The sequence below is a fragment of the Mus musculus genome, chromosome 11 (assembly GCF_000001635.26).
Source record: "Mus musculus strain C57BL/6J chromosome 11, GRCm38.p6 C57BL/6J".
In the NCBI taxonomy this organism is placed as follows: domain Eukaryota; kingdom Metazoa; phylum Chordata; class Mammalia; order Rodentia; family Muridae; genus Mus; species Mus musculus.
The window spans coordinates 67,662,226-67,682,816 of NC_000077.6; the positions used below are offsets into that span (position 1 = coordinate 67,662,226).

The window sequence follows — 20,591 nt, forward strand, 5'->3', positions numbered from 1 at the left end:
TTGCCATGCTCCGCCCTGGGACAGATGTGGCTAGCAAATGTGTGGTCTAGAGACAGATAGTGTTTCTAAAGGTTTGAACAAATTTACAGAAATATTGGTACAGGGCTGCATGCCTATAATCCCAGCATTTGGGAGGTGAGAGCAGGAGGTGAGGAGTTCAAGGTCGTTATCAGTTGTATAACAGGTTTATGGCTTGTCTGAGCTGCATGAGACCTCAAATATATATAACAAATACATACACATAAATCTATAAATATGTAAATATAACAAATGTGTGTGTGTGTGTGTGTGTGTGTGTGTGTGTGTGTGTGTGTATCACATTAAATCCTGGAAGCCTGGCATCTCTTGGTGCCTCCATAGCCCCTATGCCACAGTTGGCTGGAGCTGAGTAGCCCCATGCATGGGACCTGTGTCCTGTTTACCCCAGTCCACACCTCCCCACTGCTCCTGACTCGCTACTTTGTTCCTTTACCCTCATGGGAGTCACTGTCCCTTGTCACAATCAAGAAGAGGAATGTGACCTTCCAGGTCTTTTTGTTTTACTTGAGACAAGGTCTCACTGTGTACCCATGGCTAACCTGGACCTCACCCTGTAGACCAGGCTGGTCCCAGACTCAGAGATGAACCTGCTCTGCCTCCTGAGTGCTGAGGCCAAAAGTGTACGCCATTTCTAGCCTTCCATGGCTTCTTTTAATTAAAACTGTTTCCCAAGCCAAGGGAGAGAGAATGATCCTCCCACCCCATCCCTGCCTCTCGGGATTCTAATGGCCCTGTGCCTGCAGAACTTGGTGGTAGATGAAGATCCAACAGTTTCAGCTCATGGAAAATAGAGAGAGCTGCAGAGACGTCCCCAATTAATCCCCCCTTCTCTCTGCCTAAGTTCATGTCTCAGCATTACTGCACACCTGCACACCTGCACACCCATGCACACCCATGCAGAAATGTACCTATTCTCTCTCTCTCTCTCTCTCTCTCTCTCTCTCTCTCTCTCTCTCTCTCTCTCTCTCTCTCTCTCCCTCCCTCCCTCCCTCTCCCTCCCTCCCTCCCTCCCTCCCTCTCCCTCCCTCCCTCCCTCCCTCCCTCCTTCTCTCTCTCTCTCCCTCTCTTTCCCTCTCTCCCTCTCTCTCACACACATACACTGGCATCTAAATATCTTTGTACCTGCACAGCCATGCATCAAATCCCTACACAACTGTACATCTGAGCACCTGGATACCCACACACCCTTACATCTGCACCCCTACATCTACACCCCCACATCTGCATACCTGTATGACTGCATGTCTACACACTCATGCACATGTGCCTATATCTCTGGATATCTGCATGCCCTCATCACACCTGCACACTCACATATCCCAGTGTTCCCACACCTCACACTTGCACACCGAGCAACTGTACATCCCTATGCACAGACAGCCGCACGTCCATGCACCTGCACACTCACGGGCCTCTATGCACACACACCTGCACATGTATGTTTCTGCATACCACAACCTTGTGTGCCTACACTTACACACCCATGTGCCTGTACACTCATGTGCCTGTGCCTCTATACCTGCATATATGTGCACACATGTACACACTTGTACACTTGCATATCCACATCACATACCCAAACATCTGTCTACACACACACACACACATGCACACAAAACATATTTTTTTTCACAAACTTATGCACAACTTTCCAACAAGAATTTCTGAGACTTTCTGGGAATATTGGTTGCAAACAGCAAACATCTTTTTAAAAGTATTTCTTCATTATAACACTAGTAATCGGGTAATAATGCTTTGGCGTTTTTAAAGCCTGTTTTTCCTTAGGAGGCCTATTTTCCATTTGTATAATCAAATCTTTATTTTATGACCCATTAAACTAGTAGGAAATTGGAAAGCTGCTTTGTTCAGATGTGAGAAAACAGAAGCATAAAACAGACAAATAGAAAGCAATAGGAGCCGAAGCTTCAATATGCATATGGTTTACACTCATAACAGTGTCCCGTTGGCAAATGATGGTCTCTGCCATCATGGGCCACTATGATCATCTCTGGGATCCAGTGAAGGGAACTCAAATCCTTGAAACCTTTCTCAGCCCATCATTGGTGCTCTAGGGGAAGGCTGTCAGAGGCAGGAGAGCCAGGCTGCAGGGCTGGGAGAATACCTGGCCAGCACAGCCCTTGCAGTTTGCTAGGCTGAGGGAAGTGGGTGGGATGTGGAGATGGTACAGGCTGGTTCACAGCAGAGGCTCAGGATGCAGATGGTGTGTGCGCCTCCCTCTCCTGGCATGCGCTCTTGGCCTTGTGACATGATGAGATCTGCTTTCTGGAGATCTTGGCCACAGTAGGAAGGTGTGGGGTACCCATCCACATAGTCGGGGCTAGAGGCAAAGGTGGGCACCTGAAGAGAGACAGTGGTAAAGGATGGAGCTGGGTCAGTGTGAAACTCAGGAGCTTGCTGACAGGCTCCAGGCCGTGGTGCAGACCATTCAGCAGATCTGTGTAGTCACCCTAGTGAGTGGGAAGCAAATGGGACTTCTCTGTTTACTGAATGGAGCTGTAGGGCTGTCTAGGGCTCTGCCTTCAGATCACCTCTGGTTGTCATAGCCCAGCTCTGCCTCCCAATGTGCCCCAAGATCCTCTTAGGAGGTGAACATGCTGATGACAACCCACTTACCATGGATGTACCTAGCTGTACAGAATGTGCCCCAGAGAGTTGCCTTGGAGGTGTGTGGAGGGTTTTCCCCTCCTGGGAAATCCAATGGGACTGCTGCTCTGGACACTACCTGGCTCCCATGGAAACACTCGCACCCTTAACAATGCTCGGCAACTTTAGGCATTGTGGGTGGGAAAGTGGAGGAAGATGTTCTCTTCTTGCTTCTGTGGGTGGGGGCCGTCTGGGCATGCGTGAAACCTAGAACTGAGGGATGGAATGTTTGGGGACATGCTGGGCCTGCCTGAGAGTCAGTCACAAGCTTCTCTTGTTCCTGGAAGACTCTCACGCCCAACCTTGTGCTAGAGGTGGTGCTGGTAACAACTGCTATCCCTACAGCCTGGAGAAGGGAGACGCAGAGTCCAAACCATTCCTTTATCCAGTAGCTGTCACTGTTAGTGCCTCCTTTGTCAGTGGGAGCACTGAGAGGCACTGGGCTTTCTCTCTTTGCAGGATAAAGATTGAAGAAGAATATGCAAAGAACCTGGCTAAGCTCTCTCAGAACTCCTTGGCTGCCCAGGAGGAAGGGTGAGTTGGGAGGAGAGTGGAGTTGGGGGGAAAGGGTAGAGAGGAGGATGAGGGGACACAGAGGAAGGGTCCTTGCTTACTCAGCAAAGATGCTTTCTTGGGATGGAGAGAGATGGCTCACTGTGGGGTCTGTGCCTGTTAGTCATCCATAGTCCAAGGGAGGCCCACAGTACTTGAGGTAGGCACTCCGGGCTCAGACAGGGGACCAACAACAAGATGGACACCCATGGCTCAAGATGGGTTTTCATGGCTCAGGATTCAGACTCATGGGTCAAAACTGGTACCCAGAACTAGGAGGTTTTGGCTTCTAATCTCAGCACTGTGGTGGCTGAGGAATGGGGGATTATAAATTTCAGGCTAGTCTGAGCTACATAGTAACACTCTATCACAACCAACAACCCTCCCCTCAAGTACTTCTGTTTATGGCTCAAAGCAGCACTCATGGCCTGAAGTCTGGGTGTCCACACTCTAGCTTTACCCACTGTGCATATTTTTGAGTGATCCAGGGCCTCCTAGGTGCTGGAGCACAGCAGAGACCCTCTGCACTGTGCCCTGCTGCTAGACAGCAGCCTCTGGGTACCCAGTTCTGTTCCCCTTCTTCTGGGTATCGGGCTTGGAGGAAACCGTGTCTGAGAATTACCTACCCAGCCTCTCAGAGTGCTTTGGAGAGCCCCAGGCCAGGCCTCATCTCCCTCTCCGATGGTGACAGTCCAGATGGGGCTTAGGGACACGTTGAACCCTCCCAGCCTCACAAGAATATTCAGTGGGAGAACTCCTGTAGGGATTGATGCCTTCTCTGCTGTCTGTCTGCAGAACCCTACCTCCCCCTCCATGATCTCAAATGACAGCCACTGTGGAAAACAGCTTGTGATAATCACAGAAATAGCACACATCCCCACTCCTTCCTAGGTCCATCCTCAAATGAATCAGAACCAGGGACTCAAACAAGCATGCTCAGAGTCACAAAGACTACGAGGCAGAAACCACCCAAATCCCATCAGGAGGTGATCAGCTGCAGAAGCTGTAGCATACTCACAGTGGATACCCGTGGATGCACAACGGGGTATCATTCACCCATAGAGAGGAATACCGAGACCCTCTACTCTATGGAGGAACCTCAAAAACGCGATGCTGAGTAAGAGAAACCATCCACAGTGGGTCACAGAGTATATCATTCCAGTCCTCTGAGATGTCCAGAATAAGCAAAGCCATAGAGACAAAGCCCATGAGTTGGTGGTCAAGAGGGAAATGAGGAGTGGCAGTTAATAGGTGCATCTTTTCATTTTGAGTGTGTATATGTCTGCTGCAGCTGCTATAACAAAGTACCACAGGTTGAGTAGCTTCAACTATAGGAATTTGCCTGGGCCTGGTGGTACACATCTGTCTGTAATCCCAGCTCTCAGGGGTGGGGGAAGAGGTGGGAAGATCATGAGTTAAAGGCCAGCCTGGGCTACACAGTGAGATCCCTGTCTAGAAAAAGAACAGAGGAAAAAAAAAAGCTTCTATTTTGTCTCAGTTCTAGAGACTGGAAGTCTAAAGTTAATGATCCAGTAGGGTCGGTGTCTGACATGGGTTCTCCCTGGGGCGACGGATGGCTAAAAATCACCTCTCCCCCTCTGTCTGGGCTGGCGTAAAGAAGCGGCCCTACAGGGACAATAATCCTATTGGATTAGGGCTCTGCCCTCCAATCTTAACTACTACTCCATCCCCCACATCCTTGGTCAGAGTTTTAAGATATGAATCAGAAGGCTAAAGGGGAGGGGGGTAAATCACAAACTTTTATTCATGACAGGGTGACAAAGTGTTTGGACTCAACTACACTGTGGATGCTGTAAACACTTTTAAGTTGCTCACCTTAAACTGGATGATATATCACGTGTGATTTTCACCTCAAATGAAAAACAGTCAAGGCTCTTGGGAAGTCAGTACCAACAGAGTCCTCAGAGGACCCCTCTGTCATCCCATCCTGCTGGGGTGAACTTCAAGAGTGGCCCACAGGGGTTGTAGTTGTGAGAGAGGTGTGATGGCGAATCAGCTCTAATCTGCCTCATGGCTAGAGTCATCCTGGGACAGAGATTTTTGCCATCTGAATATGGTTCTGATTAGGGCTTCACATGTGCTGACTGCAGCCAAGCCACCTCCTCCCCATCAGCCACAGGAAAACCCAGCAGGGCCTGTGTCCCTCTTCAGACCTGAACATGGTTAGCTGTCTCCTGGCCTCTCCTACTGCCTTCTGAGCCTGAGACAAGGCAGGAAGCACACGGAAGTAGCCCTGCCACCAGGGAATGTAGCTTCCTTTGGGTCCTTGGCATCACAGTATGGCTCTGGAGGGCTTCCAGATCCCACCCCCTTGGCTTGGGCTCCTGCCAGGGACATTTTGTCCCGCCAGCACACAGCATATGCTCCTAAGATAAGCAGCCTGCTCCTCATGCCAGACCCAAATGCATGGGCACAGTCAACCACACAAGCTCAGGTGCATCACGTGCACACACCCAGGCAAACCTTTACCGGCAGGCACAAAGTATAACAGCGCTAGATCCTGCATCTGCAACACGGCTCTGGACGTTTGGCCCGGTGCACCTTGAAGGCTTTGTGTGGATGTGGGGGCTCAGAGACCACAGGACAGATAGGGTACACTTGAGCTATCTGGCAACTTAGATGCCCTATTCAGATCAGCTGTCACAAGGCCCGTGCATGCTGGCGATTCAGCAGCCTTCAAGGACTGCCTTTTGCCTTTTGCCCTCTCACGTGCAGGGTAACGATGAAATGTGGGTCATTCTTGGCTGGCGGTTTTGACAGGAGCCTGCATTTTGATCTGTTGAGCCACAGACTATACATGAAGATAGAATACACCAGACAGCTTCTCATTTGCCTCTTTCTTATTAGATGCCATCTTTGAATGAGGATTTCTAATGGCTTTCCCCTAAACAATTAAAGTTTGTTTTTAATGAACACATATTCATTTGGACCTACAGGGCCAAGTGAGGTAGTTCTGTACATTTGAAGTGCCTTAGAATGCTGAGGAGCAAGGACATAGTAGGCATAGGGCTGAGGCCATCTGGTAATAAGGAGTGTCACCCCCTCCACCTGGGGCATGCTATCCCTGCTAGTAGGACTGAAGTCACTATCCAGGATGCGAATGGCCCAGCCCCCACTATCCTTGAGCTAACAGTCTCAAGATGCCATACCTGGCCTTAGCCAGTTACCCCATGTGCTCGGCTGGCAGCCGACTTACAGCCCTGTAAGAAGAGGCTTGGCCCCTCCCAGGGCCTTTTCAGACTGTATGTCCAGAACCTTCTGTGTGTCACTCAGCTCCCATGGCAGCACCACCTCACTCCTGCAAGAGGGGTGGCTTATTGGCTGTCAGGTTGAAGCTAGGATCTGCATTGAAACCCTGTATGCATGGCATGAGGTGATGGTCAGAGTTCCTTTTTACCATGCTGTCTCCACACAGTTCTCCTAACAGCTGCCTAAGGACCAGAAACAGAGCTCAATGGTTGAACATTTGCCTGCTACATGGGAGGTCCCAGGCTGTGTTCTCTAGTGAAATACACAGGCATGCCCTTGAGGCTCACCAGCCTGCCCTATCTGTGTGGCTTTGAGTCGGAGACCCTTATGTGCATAATTTATAAAGAAAAGAAATTGTTTATGGTTCTGAAGGCTAGGAGGTCCAAGACCAAGGAGCTAGTATCTAGAGAGTGCCTATACATTGCCCTAGCATGTGGCAAAAGCCACCACATGCCAACAGCAAGGAGAGAAGACCACTTCAGAGCACCCGAGCATTTTGTTATGGCCTCAAGAGACCCACCTCTAAGTATTATTTATTTATTATTATTTGTATGACTGCACTGTCACTGTCTTCAGACACACCAGAAGAGTACATCAGATCCCATTATAGGTGGTTGTGAGCCACCATGTGGTTGCTGGAAATTGAACTCAGGACCTCAAGAAGAGCAGTCAGTGCTCTTTTTTTTTGTTGTTGTTTTTGTTTTTATTGTTTTTTGAGACAAGGTTTCTCTGTATAGCCCTGGCTGTCCTGGAACTCACTCTGTAGACCAGGCTGGCCTCGAACTCAGAAATCCGCCTGCCTCTGCCTCCCGAGTGCTGGGATTAAAGGCGTGGTGGCCCACCACGCCCAGTTTCAGTCAGTGCTCTTAACCGCTGAGCCATCTCTCCAGCCCATGCAGGTCTGCAGGAAGGTGCATTCTCCTCCTCACAGCTTCCCAGATCCCAGACCTTACAGCAGATATGTCCACAGCATCATCACCCCAGATCCACCTTGTCTTTCTCTGATAGGACGCCAACAGCACACTTCCTTCTTCCAGACTCTATAAATGCCACTTGACAGTTTCTCATGAACACCCACCAAGACCAGGCTAGCACTGCCACCAGCTAGATAGAGAAGTAGATCATGAGGACCAATCTGCTAACTGCTGGCTTGGAACCTGGAAGCAGCAACTCAGGTGCCCTGCCCCAGCGAGCTGTCTTCTAAACAGCCTTAGCCACTGAAGTTTAATAAATTCCCCGGGACTAGCGGCTTTCCCATGAAATGAAGTCAGCTGGCTGGGTGAGAGGTCTGGAGAAGGAGTCAGGGGTCTAGTTTAGAATGGTCATGGGGCTTAAGGGTCCAGATAATGAATTCTGTATCTCAGGGCCTTTGGAAGTCTCCAGGACTTGGGGAGATGCCTTCTGCTTGGTGCATCTCTTTGGAGCAGAGAGATGGCACGGTTTAGAGTTCACGCGGCGAGCCACAGTGGGGTACATGATCCAGAATCTACTAGAGAGAAGCCATGCCTCTGCAGTTGGCTAAGGGAGCCTTCTCAGTGTGGGGCTGCACCTGGGATGTCCCTGGACCCAAGTGGACCATCTGCGCCTGTCCTGGAGGCCAAGTGGCCTGAGAATCTAGTTTTCTTTCTTCGGTTACTAGCATATGTTTGTCACCTCAGCAGCAAACCAGGGTGTGCTGTGGAAGGGTTCTGGAGACAGTGATGGTCAGGCATCAGTATTTTATGCCTCCCTAAGACATGGAGCTGAGAACCACCATCCCATCTTAGGGAGGGCTGTAGCTTTGGGGCAGAGCTCTCTTCCACGCCTCCCCCCTCCCAAGTCTAACGACTCCTTCCTGTTGCAGCTCCTTGGGAGAGGCATGGGCCCAAGTAAAGAAGAGCCTGGCAGATGAGGCTGAAGTTCATCTCAAGTTCTCTGCCAAGGTAACCCTCCTGCTCCTCCAGGGTTAGACCAGGGCCAATAACTGGTTACCAGCTCTCTCTAGCTTATATTGCTCACCCTTTTCCGTGGTACCAAGCCCCTGAATGCAGCATTGAGAGGGGATGACCACAGCTCACTCAACATTAGACAGTGTCTCTATTGAACAGACAGTGTCAAAAATGACCAGACATTTGACCCAGAAGCAAAGATTAAAAACACAATGTAGGTGTTGAGAAATGATTGCTTTTTTAAGTTTTAGTCTAGGTTTCTGATAATTGATGCTTCATATGGTGTGAGTTTATTTCATGTCTTTTTAATCATGGCTGTTTTAACAAGCAGCTCACAGTGAGCTCCTAGGAGCCATGGGAGGCAGCCCTGGGGGTCTGTGTGGTAAGTGTAGACACCCCCTGCTCCACTGAGGTGATTCCCAGACTTTCTCTGTCAGTTTCATGGATAGGCACGGCAGTCAGCTCTGTGTCTGGGAGCACTGGGCTGTGGCCCGGGGAGGATGTTTTAAAACTGGTTCATTGCTGCAGACTTTCTGAACACCCCCTCCTTTCATCTGCTTCCAAAGACACTAGGACCAGACTGTTGTGAGTCCAGGCCTGACTCTGTCCTGTTCACGACAGTGGACACTGAACACCTTGTAGGATACGTAATAGATGCCTTCAGAAGAAACGAGAAATTTCAGCAGCAGTTCTCAACCCATGGGTCCCAACCCCTTGGGGGATAGAACAACCTTTTCACAATGTTGCCTACGACCATCAGAAGACACAGACATTCACCTCCCGACTCATAACGGTAGCAAATTACAGTTATGAAATAGCAGTGAAAATAACGTTATGGTTGGGGGTCACCAGGACATGAGGAACTGGATTACAGGACCACAGCACTAGGAAGGCTGAGAATCCCTGACACAGAGCCTGTGGCCATCTCCTCCTGGCCCCCAATCTTCCGGCTCTGCTTTGCCTCAGGATTTCCAAATGAACCTCTTTTCTCCTCTTAGCTTATATCTCCATATTTCCTCTCAGACTCTTACTTCCCTCTAAGTGAAAACCAAACTAAATGTCTCAGTGAAATAATTTGCACTGAATGTGTGTGACTGATAGGTTTGCCCAGCAACGTGCCCTCCTTTTAAAGGAAGAGAGGCCTTTGGGAGTGCCTCCCAGCATCTTGACCTGACCCTCTCTTCCCTCTCACCTCCTGTCACTGGCCATCCCACCACAGCAGCCCTGAGTACTACATAGTCTTGTGTCTGAACACCCTGGGCCCCTACGATTATCAGCTTTATCATTTGACAGTAGTATCTCACCAAGGCACTGTTCCCTCCTGAAGCTTCCACGATAGCTAGCCCTGTCTTTGCGGTGCTGTTCCCATGTGTCACTGCAATTCCACTGAATTGGGGCATTGGGGTCCCTCACACGCGCACTCTTGAAGGACAGAAATGTAGTGCTATCTAACCCTCGCTCTGTGATGGTGTAGTGACCGCCTCAAGGGCTGAGACCCTGGGTAGCTTTGCAGGGAACTGTGCTGCTCCTGGCTTCTGAAGGGTGTGAGTGCCAGAGACAGAGCTGGCATGGCCCCACCCCCACGCCCCCGGGGGGTGGGGAGTGACATTTCCCAGCCCACAAGAGCATGCTCACCCTCATACAGTCAAGCCCATCCCTGGCACATTGGCACAGGAGCCCCTGTGAGGAGAGAGCTCCCTGAACAGCCACTCTGCTGCTGCAGATGAAGCAGCGGGTTATTTTTAAGTTCATGAGTAGCTTCCCTCCAGGGCCTCCCTCCTCCTGTCCCAGCTCTCAGCAGAGATGTTTTTCCTGCCTGAGGTGGAGGCAGAGGCCGCCAACTAGAAGCAAGAGGCTCCAGCACTAGGGAAAGACCCTACCTAGCCAAGGAAGCTTCCGTCCTCGCAGCAAATACCAATGGTGGATGCAGGCTGATTAACCAAACTCTAGGACCATTTTATGCAAGGCTCACAGGCTCACAGACCCCAGCGCTAAGGACAGCTCATGGAGAAGGGGCACACTTTACACCATCAGCACTTGGAGAAGGGGCAAGCAAATACGGCAGACTTTACACCATCAGCACTCTACAGCTCTGGCCTGGGAGTGTTGGTGACTGCAAACTACCCCAGTAGCCTCCTAATGGTGGCACGCTGATTTCTTAAGAGGAAGGGGACCCTGAGGATTGATTCGTCAGCCTTGAAGAATATGATTCCCGAGGCACAAAACCCATTTTATGTCAGCTCCAAAAGGGTTTATTGAAATTCTTCTCCATCTGAATGTTCAGTGTCGGGGGGTAAAAGCCTTTTAAGAAACAGGATTGTACGGTAGACTCTCCAGCGTCCCCAGTCTCTCAGCTCAAGCCGGTGCTAATAGCAACAGCAATCACAAGAAAGGCGCTCCATCTTTTGGAAGGCAGTTAGAGCCGGCCCCAGGTGAAAGAGGGGAGCGTAGACACAGCCCTGCTGATAAACGGAAACCTGAAGCACGCAGTAGGGGCGTGTGTGCATGGGCAGATGTGTGGGCGAGAGGATGTGTGTGCGCCCCGTGCTGTCACTAACAGGCTTTGTGATCAAGGGTGGGTTACATGGCATCCCCACAGTTCCACTTCTTCATGTGTGAAATGAAGCGTTCCAACCAGGCTTTAATCTTGCCCAACTGTGACTGTAAGAGGCGTTTGTACGCGGTCACCAAGCACGTGCACATACCTGCCCACGTACCCACTCAGGGATACACATATATGTAACCAAAACAGATGCTTCGTGACACACTACTTTTACTCTGCCTAAAATGTACCCTAATAGTTTGTTCTTCTTAAGGTGGGTCTATTATCTCAAAAAGCCTCGACCTGACCCACTAAGCTGATTTCACAACTGCAGTCATTCACTTCTTGGAAACACCCGGACCAGACAGTCATGGGAATCACTTCCAATCTGGAAATTTTCTTTTTCTCTTCAGAAGAGAAGCTCCAGTAGGCCAGACCCTCTGGTATGGGCCAGACCAACCATACATCTCCAGAAACACTTTCAGGAAAGATCACTGATACCATGCATGGAGCCAAGGTTTCAGAGCTAAGAGTGAATCTTAAAAAAGGAAAGGAAGGAAGGAAGGAAGGAAGGAAGGAAGGAAGAAAGAAAGAAAGAAAGAAAGAAAGAAAGAAAGAAAGAAAGAAAGAAAGAAAGAAAGAAAGAGAAAGAAAGAAAGAAGAAAGAAAAGAAAAGAGAAGGGAGGGAAAGGGAAAAAGGGGAAAAGGGAAAAAGGGGAAAAGGGAAAAAGGGAAAAAGGGAAAGGGAAAGGGAAAGGGAAAGGGAAAAGGAAAGGAAAGGAAAGGAAAGGAAAGGAAAGGAAAGGAAAGGAAAAGGAAAAGGAAAGAGAAACTACCAAGCCAATGTTTTTAAAGAAAAAATGTTGGTTTTAAGAAGTCCTTGATATATGGGCTGGAGAAGTAGGTCAGTGCTAAAGCACTGGGTGTCTGGCTCACCAGAAGCCGGGGGCTCTCGCCCCTGTGTTAGCACAGCTCATGTCTTGACACTGACTATCCTCTCTCTGCCCTCCTTCACAGCTCCACAGCGAGGTGGAGAAACCCCTGATGAACTTCAGAGAGAACTTCAAGAAAGACATGAAAAAGTGCGACCACCACATCGCTGACCTCCGTAAGCAGCTGGCAAGCCGCTATGCCTCAGTGGAGAAGGTGAGAGGCCAGGGTGCCCAGCCGGGGGACAGCATGGGACTTCCAGGACAGGATAGGTATCACTTTGCCTCTGTACACTGGAGTGGGGTGGGGGGGAGGGTAGTCCAAGGAACTCGCATCCATCCATGTGGCAGGCAGTAGTCGCTACTCCAGGACACTTGGATGACTCTCCCAAGGGCAAGTGGGAGCAAGGAGATGCTGCAGGTGAAGTGGGAGCTGTAATGGGCACACAGGTCAAGGCATCCCCTCTTTATGTGGACACCAAGTCAGATGTGCCACAGCCACTCACATGGCTACTGTGTCTGGGCCTCACTCTCAGGTCTTCCCTGTACTAATCTCCCCTCCCAGATGCCCAAAGAATTACCTTCTTGTGGGTGCCCAAACCATGGGAGGCAGGGATGCAGATAGTCAGACTTGGAGGGACAGGGTGGCCTGATTTAGTGCTCTATAGAACAGGAGGGGCAAACCAAACAGGTACCCAAAACATTGCTACATCTCCAACAAAGGCTGAGTGGAGAATGGTGGTGGTGGTGGTGGTGGTGGTGGTGGTGGTGGTGGTGGTGGTGGTGGAGGAGGAGGAGGCGGTGCAGGCACTGGAAGGACTCAGGCTACAAGATAAGGGAGTTGGTAGTCACAGCCTGTTGAGCCCTGCCAGTAGGAAACTCAGTTGACCTTATGGTCCCTCCCAACCCTGAAAGACAGTGGGTTTTTGTTGTTGTTTTTTGTTTTGGTTTTTTAGATTTATTTATTATATTTATTTTATCTGTATACATGTTTTTGCTCAAATCTATGTCTGCACCATCTGCTTGCCTGGTGCTCTTTGAGATTAGAAGAAGGTCACCCACTCCTCTGGAACTGGAGTTACGGATGATTCGGGGCCACCACGTTGGTGCTGGGACTCAAGCTCTGTGTCAGCCCCAAGAACCAGTGTGTCCTTAACCAGCTGAGCCATCTCTCCACCTCAGAGACAGTGGTTTTAGGGTCATAGGATAGGCATATGCTCCAGAGGCAACATGGCCTCAGGGACTGACAGGTTGCACACAGATGTGGCTAGAAGTGGGCAGACAAGGAAAATCTAGCTAGGTGCCAGCCCTCTAGCTCCTCCACCCCAGGGTGCCATCATCACCCACACAAGCAGGGGAGATGAGATCAGGTAGGTGGGTGGCTGGACCCTGAAACCCGGCTGTAGCTTTATGAACAGCTTCTCTGGGATGGGCTGTTCCCCGCTCCAGGCCCGCAAAGCCCTCACAGAGCGGCAGAAAGACCTGGAGATGAAGACCCAGCAGCTGGAGATCAAGTTGAGCAACAAGACCGAGGAGGACATCAAGAAGGCACGGAGGAAGTCCACTCAGGCCGGTGAGCCCATTGTCCTGACTACACCAGCGCTGGGGGAGGGGTAGCTTTCCGGTGGCATGGTCTTTCCCAACTTCCCCTGTGTCTCCTCCCTGTACCATGTCCAGGGACCTCAAGGGAAGAGACAGGAAGCAGGCAAGCTACTTCGAGATCACACTGAGGGCTTCCTGCTATGGCCTTTGGGTTTTCCCAAGCCCTCTCTCTGGGTCCAGAGATTGACAGATTGATTGCTCCAGGCACCAAGAGCTTAGGACCCTATCCCTGTTTGAAGAGTGTAACCCCAAGCCCACCCATCCAACTTGCTCCACCTCCCCAGGGAGTTAGTGACACTGTGGAAGTGAGCTCCTGTGGGTAGTACAGAGGCCAACATTGGTTTTACTTATTTACTTATTTTTTATTGATTATTTTATTTATTTACATTTCAAATGTTATCCCCCTTCCCAATTTAACCTCTGCAAACCCCCATCCCATCCTCTCTCTTCCCCGCTTCTATGAGGGTGCTCCTCCACCCCCCACCCACCCATTCCTGCCTCACTGCCTTAGCATTCCCCTATGCTGGGGCATAGAGCCTTTACAGGATGAAGGGCCTCCCCTCCCTCCTATTGATGCCAGAATTTCCCCACATTGCTCCCATGAGCAGATTTCTGCTGCCACCTAGTGGTAACAATCAGCTGATACACAAGGCGGAAAGAGGGGCCCTTAGATACAAGAGATAGAACAAGTTTCTCAAAGATGCGAAGTCTCCACCACACAAGGGCAGCACATCAGCCTCTGGATTTAAGACTTGTGCAGTGAGGGCTGGGAGATCTTTAGATATCCTTCCTTCCTTTTAATTTCTGATAAGCCCGCTGCAGTCTGTGTCATCCTAGAACCGAGTCCACCCCCTTAGAGCATGTGAACTGGGGTAGAAATAAGTTGACAAACATTAGCTACATAGTAATACATCCTGGGTCCAGACACATTTTCATAAATGCCTCACATGTTTATTGTAAATCGGAAGGGGACTCTAATAGGGAAGACATGTATTCAAATTAGTTCATTAAAGTACAAAACAGAGCTATACAGCAACAGTAGTCTATGGCCACTGGTTTCATCCGTGCCCAAAAGTGTGCAGTGCTATTCACTAGAAATACCCCCCCCGAGCAATTTTCTGAATTCACATAAACAAGAACATATGATATTCTATCTTCAAGCTTCTTTTTCTATTCATAAGTCTTAGAAACGCCACCCCCCCCCATCTCATTCCCTCTTAAACCGCTTTATATATCCATTCATGTGGATTGGAAGGAACGCAGGACCTTACACCTACGAGACTTCTTTCATCATTCCTTGGGTAGATTTTGGAACCTTGTGATGGTTTCAGACTGTTTGCCTGGGACCAGAGATACTGAGTTTGTTATTAGAACTGTAACTCTCTGCATATGTAAGGCCAGATGCTCATATGGAGAGAAGGAAGATGCTGGGTCAGAAGATTTGATTCATTTCGTCAGATACTTCCAAATTGCTTTCCAGAGAGGGCTCCACAGCCCACACCTGTGAATACCTCTTCCTTGAATGCCTATCAGCACTACCTGTTATCAAACTTGAAATCACTGGTGCACTGGTAAAAAAAAAATAATAATAGGTTTTGCTATTACCTTGTACTTCTCTGTAAGAGGGTTGAGCATTCTGAAAACACACTCATGACTTTTCTTTTCTGCCTCCTCTCCCCCACCGGCTGAGGAATTCCAATTCTTCCTGATTTTCTTGGTGTCTCATTCTTAGTGATTGATTCACAGCTTGGGTAAGCGTTAGGGAGATTCACCGCTGGTCATCTGAATTGCAAGTGTTTTCCTATGGTTACCATTTGTCTTTTATATTTTTGTTCTCTGAAGAAGGAAGAGAAAAAGAGGTGTGTGTGTGTGTGTGTGTGTGTGTGTGTGTGTGTGTGTATAAAAGAGAGAGACTGTGTGTGTCTGTGTGAGAGTGTGTGTGAGAGAGAGAATGTGTGTCTGTATGTATGTGTGTGTGTCTGTGTGTGTATGTGTGTATGTATGTGTGTGTATATGTGTGTATCTGTGTATGTGTGTGTATTTGTGTGTGTTTGTGTGTGTTTGTGTGTGTATGTGTATGTAGCTGTATGTGTACGTATGAGAGTGTGTCTGTGTCTCTGTGTATGTGTGTGTGTGTATGTGTGAGAGTGTGTGTGTGTGTGTGTGTGTGTATAAGAGAGAGAGACTGTGTGTGTGTGTGTGTCTGTGTGAGAGTGTGTGTGAGAGAGAGAGTGTGTGTGTCTGTCTGTATGTATGTGTGTGTGTCTGTGTGTGTATGTATGTGTGTGTATATGTGTGTATCTATGTATGTGTGTGTATGTGTGTATGTGTGTGAGAGTGTGTGTGTGTATCTGTATGTGTATGTATGAGAGTGTGTCTGTGTGTCTGTGTATGTGTGTGTGTATGTGTGTATGTGTGAGAGTGTGTGTGTGTGTGTATAAGAGAGAGAGACTGTGTGTGTGTGTGTCTGTGTGAGAGTGTGTGTGAGAGAGAGAGAGAGTGTGTGTCTGTATGTATGTGTGTGTGTCTGTGTGTGTATGTGTGTATGTATGTGTGTGTATATGTGTGTATCTGTGTATGTGTGTGTGTCTGTGTGTGTATGTGTATGTATCTGTATGTGTATGTATGAGAGTGTGTTTGTGTGTCTGTGTATGTGTGTGTGTGTGTGTGAGTGTGTGTGTGTGTGTATAAGAGAGAGAGAGACTGTGTGTCTGTGTGAGAGTGTGTGTGTGAGAGAGAGTGTGTGTGTCTGTATGTATGTGTGTGTGTCTGTGTGTGTATGTGTGTATGTATGTGTGTGTGTCTGTGTGTGTATGTGTGTATGTATGTGTGTGTATATGTGTGTATCTGTGTATGTGTGTGTATGTCTGTGTGTCTGTGTGTGTATGTGTATGTAGCTGTATGTGTATGTATGAGAGTGTGTCTGTGTCTCTGTGTATGTGTGTGTGTGTGTGTATGTGTGAGAGAGTGTGTGTGTGTGTATAAGACAGAGAGACTGTGTGTGTGTGTGTGTGAGAGAGAGTGTGTGTGAGAGAGAGTGTGTGTGTCTGTATGTATGTGTGTGTCTATGTGTGTCTGTGTGTATGTATGTGCGTGTATATGTGTGTATCTGTGTATGTGTGTGTATGTGTGTGTGTCTGTGTGTGTATGTGTATGTATCTGTATGTGTATGTATGAGAGTGTGTCTGTGTCTCTGTGTATGTGTGTGTGTGTGTATGTGTGAGAGTGTGTGTGTGTATAAGAGAGAGAGACTGTGTGTGTGTGTCTGTGTGAGAGTGTGTGTGAGAGAGAGAGAGTGTGTGTCTGTATGTATGTGTGTGTGTCTGTGTGTGTATGTGTGTATGTATGTGTGTGTATATGTGTGTATCTGTGTATGTGTGTATGTGTGTGAGAGTGTGTGTGTGTGTGTGTGTGTGTGTGTGTAATTTACCTGGTTTCTGCTGAGGGTTCTCTCTACAGTGGCCTTGTTCTCTCTGTGGTGTCAGGGTTTGGGGAGGACGTACTTGGAGAGGCCTCCATCTGGAAGGCAGTGCTGACATCCCTTCCTCCTGTTCCTTTTCTACTCCTCCCTCACCTCTCACGATGCCACTGGGAGGAAGGATGTCTGGATCCTCCAGGGCTCTGACTTCAAGTCACCATCCCCACCGTGAGGAATGTCTTGCTGTCTGTCTAGTCTCTGCCTCTGTTCCAAGCACTTTGCACACGTGACTTCACGATGACTCTTTAAAGCTACAACTGTCATACCTGTCAGAAGAAGGACAGATTAGTTGCCATGCCCAAAGTCATTGCAGCCTATAGGGTGGATCTAGGCTGGCATCCCTGGCATTCTAGCTCCTGAATCCACCCTCTCAACAGGCACTTTGTGAAAGGATCCCGTCTCTGCTTCTCAGGCTGTCCTGGAAAAAGAAACACCCTTCCCCCACACCACTTTCAGGTGCAGCAGACATTCCTGAAACATGTTCTCAAATATAGGATGGACATATAGGGTACCAGGGGCCTCACAGTGTATGTTCACAGGGCAGCATGCTGGCTTCATCCTGGAGCAGGTGAGGTGGCGGTGGCGATACGGGGATAGAGACACATCTGTGCTCTTCCCTCTGGCTAATACTGCTACAACCAAAGGAGTAGTTGTTGACCTTAGGCAGGGATGAAATGAAGAAAACACGCAGCACATCTGTCCCCCAAGGTGCAGGGGTTATGGTATGGCTGTGAGGGCAGGGAATGGGAATTCTGAGGTGGTCTGGAGTCACATAGACAAGTCTCCCCGTTTTCCCCCAATTTGCCACCATAAGGTGCATGAGTAAGACTTATGTCAAAGGAGTGACTCTGAATCTATTTAAATGACTAAATTCAATTCTGAGAATTCCTAGAATATCCTGTAGATGGATTAGACTGAGTCACTTGACTCTGTGGGTTGGTGCACAGGCTTCTCCCAACATGAGCAGAAACCATGAGGCCCCACTCTCTCCAGGGCCACACCTACACAGGGCAGCATGGTTGGATGTCAGCACCTCTCACACATTCCTCACCACAGGTCTGGGAACAGTTGTTGTCTGGTTCAGCAGGTCCGGGGCACATCCTCAAGTCCTGCAGTTGCCACCAATTCCTAGGGTCACTTGATGCCATCAATGTGCCAACTGTGTTTTATGTGGCAAGGCTCTTGGTGCCAGAATCCTTACTAATAATATCTTATAGTCATCCCATAGTTTGTTTTTGTTCTAATTTCAAAAATGTTTGAGATACACATGTCATTGCAGAAAGTAGTACCATTAGCCATGGAGCCGTGGTGGTCGGTCGGGTGTTCAGACTGATGCTGTAAACAGAATGCTGCGTGAACACTTCCCTCTGTTTCAGCCTGACTCAGTTTCCCCAGGCTCCCACTTGTCTGCCCCTGCTCTAGTGCTTGGATTTCTACCAGTGTACTGCACAGTGAATGAGCCGTGACCACCAGGCTGTTGGGTTGGAATTCAGAATGCTCTCCCATTTCTATCCCTATCACTGGGGTACGTGTGTGTGTGTGTGTGTGTGTGTGTGTGTGTGTGTGTGTACACGGTGGGTAGTCTACCTGGGTCTTGCATATACAAGGCAGGCATTCTTACCACTTAGCTACATCCCTAAGTTACCCAGGCTGGCCTTGAACTTACAGTCCTGATGCCTCAGGCTCCTGAAGCACTGAGATTGCAGATGTACAGTATGGCACCCAGAGTCATGTGTAGTTTCTTGATGAGAAACCCCCTGCCTGCATTCTTGGAGCCATTGGTGGAGTTCAGATAGACGCGCTGAGGCTTGTCCCCTGTGGCTTGCCTCTTTCATCTACTTCCTTCTATTCTTCCCCACCCCCCTTCACACCCTGACTTTGCATTGACCATTGAAAGGAACAGCCATACCCATGGGCACAGACAGAAAAGGGCAGCCAAAGTGGAGGCAGGGTGGCATGTGACGGGGCATGATGGTGGCCGTTGGCTTTTCCCAGGAGATGACCTCATGCGCTGTGTGGACCTCTACAACCAGGCCCAGTCCAAGTGGTTTGAAGAGATGGTGACGACCACACTGGTATGTGATCAGAGATGCGTGTGCATGTGGTAAAGAGGCTAAGACACAGGCAGCCCTGGGCAGGGGACAGTGGTCATGGAAGGATGGGGGTGGGGTAACAACACAGATGGTCATTAGAGCCTTCCCAGCACTGGGGTCCAGCCCTCAATCTGTACCTGACCGTAAATTCGGGTCCCTGTGCTAGCTTGCCTTACTCTGTGAACTCTGCAAGAACCAGGTCTTACTCTGTTCTCCTTTGTCTGAGCCCTGAGAGAGGTCAGGGTCCACCAGGGAATTCCTCATCACAGAACCATGGCCCTGCTGGGATAAACAAAGAAGCAGTGGAAAGCTGACAGTCTGTTCCCAACACACACACACACACACACACACACACACACACACACCCTCGGGTCCTTGATAAAGGGGTCCTTATGAGACACCTGAATGGGGCAGCTGGGGACCTGAAGAGAGCCTGTAATGGAAGACCATGGTGGCAGAGCCTGCACATCATCCTGTGAATTCCTTATTAAGGATCTGTCATCTCTGCTTGTTGGCCAGAAAGTACCTGAGCAGGAGAGTAGGTACTTGGACCAGGTGGGAGAAGGGGACAGCATCAAGCCCAGTGTCCAAGGCAACCCCTACCTGTCCCTGCTAACTAGCTACCTTCTCCAGGTCCTAGCCCACCTAGGAAGATTAGCAGCCTCCTTCAGGGCCAGTGTCCTGGTTTTTCTCTCCTCTGTTAATCTTCTAATTAAGCCCCCTTCTTCACCTCATTTTCAGGTTAATCACCTGGCAGTGACCTAGTTACCCACAGAATAACAGCTTAATCCTCTAAAGTCACGGAACCACCTAGGAACCAAAGACAAGCCCTCTCCACTATTCCCCTTAACAGTGGCTACCACGTCCCCAGTCTGCTTTGCTCCCTGCCCAGTCTTCATTGCCCGCTCAGCACTAGGCCATGTGGAGAAGCCAGAGTGCTTGAGAGGCTGAGAGCTGCAGCACAGATTGCGTTATTCCATCACAGATGCAGCTTAAACGCAGCTCTTCCTATGGCTCCATGACACTTTGGGCCAATGGGGACAATCGTAGAACCTCTTTCTGAGTCCTAGTGGGGATAATCAGATACTCTGCTTGTGGGGAGTTCCACACTGATATGGCAGGGCCACGCCCATGACCTTCATCTTCACCCTAGAGACTGGCTCCTCCTTCATCAGAGTCTAGAGAGTCAGATGGGCTGGGGATCCACAGCCAGGGCCTTGTGAATAGGATACACAGCAGTCCAACACCTGCTTGGGGAGGTCCAACTGTTAGGGATATGCTCAGGGGACTCTGGTCTTTTCTTCCTCGGCAGGAACTGGAGCGGCTGGAGGTGGAGAGGGTGGAAATGATCCGACAACATCTGTGCCAGTACACACAGCTGCGGCACGAGACGGACATGTTCAACCAAAGCGTGAGTTCCCTACCTTTGCACTAAGGCTAGCCCGACAGCCTTGGAGTGATTATCCCAGGGCCCATAATATCCTAGAGCAGGTT

General features: G+C 49.4%; 2 protein-coding genes across 15 annotated transcripts in view; one reads left to right on the forward strand and one right to left on the reverse strand.

Annotated features, from left to right (window-relative positions):
• The window catches only part of Gas7 (growth arrest specific 7), a 235,736-nt gene that overhangs the window by 208,969 nt on the left and 6,176 nt on the right, over window positions 1-20,591 (forward strand). For all 14 annotated transcript variants that reach the window (XM_030245562.1, XM_030245564.1, XM_006532202.2 and 11 more), the window contains 6 exons: window positions 3,163-3,237; window positions 8,369-8,447; window positions 12,013-12,141; window positions 13,374-13,497; window positions 19,000-19,079; window positions 20,410-20,508. In XM_030245562.1, the coding sequence (XP_030101422.1) occupies window positions 3,163-3,237; window positions 8,369-8,447; window positions 12,013-12,141; window positions 13,374-13,497; window positions 19,000-19,079; window positions 20,410-20,508 (586 nt within the window). The remainder of the gene's footprint in view (window positions 1-3,162; window positions 3,238-8,368; window positions 8,448-12,012; window positions 12,142-13,373; window positions 13,498-18,999; window positions 19,080-20,409; window positions 20,509-20,591) is intronic.
• Glp2r (glucagon-like peptide 2 receptor) overlaps window positions 1,931-20,591 on the reverse strand; it is a 107,029-nt gene continuing 88,368 nt past the window's right edge. The window contains exon 13 of the mRNA XM_006534562.4: window positions 1,931-2,397. Within this exon, the coding sequence (XP_006534625.1) occupies window positions 2,188-2,397 (210 nt within the window). The 3' untranslated portion in view covers window positions 1,931-2,187. The remainder of the gene's footprint in view (window positions 2,398-20,591) is intronic.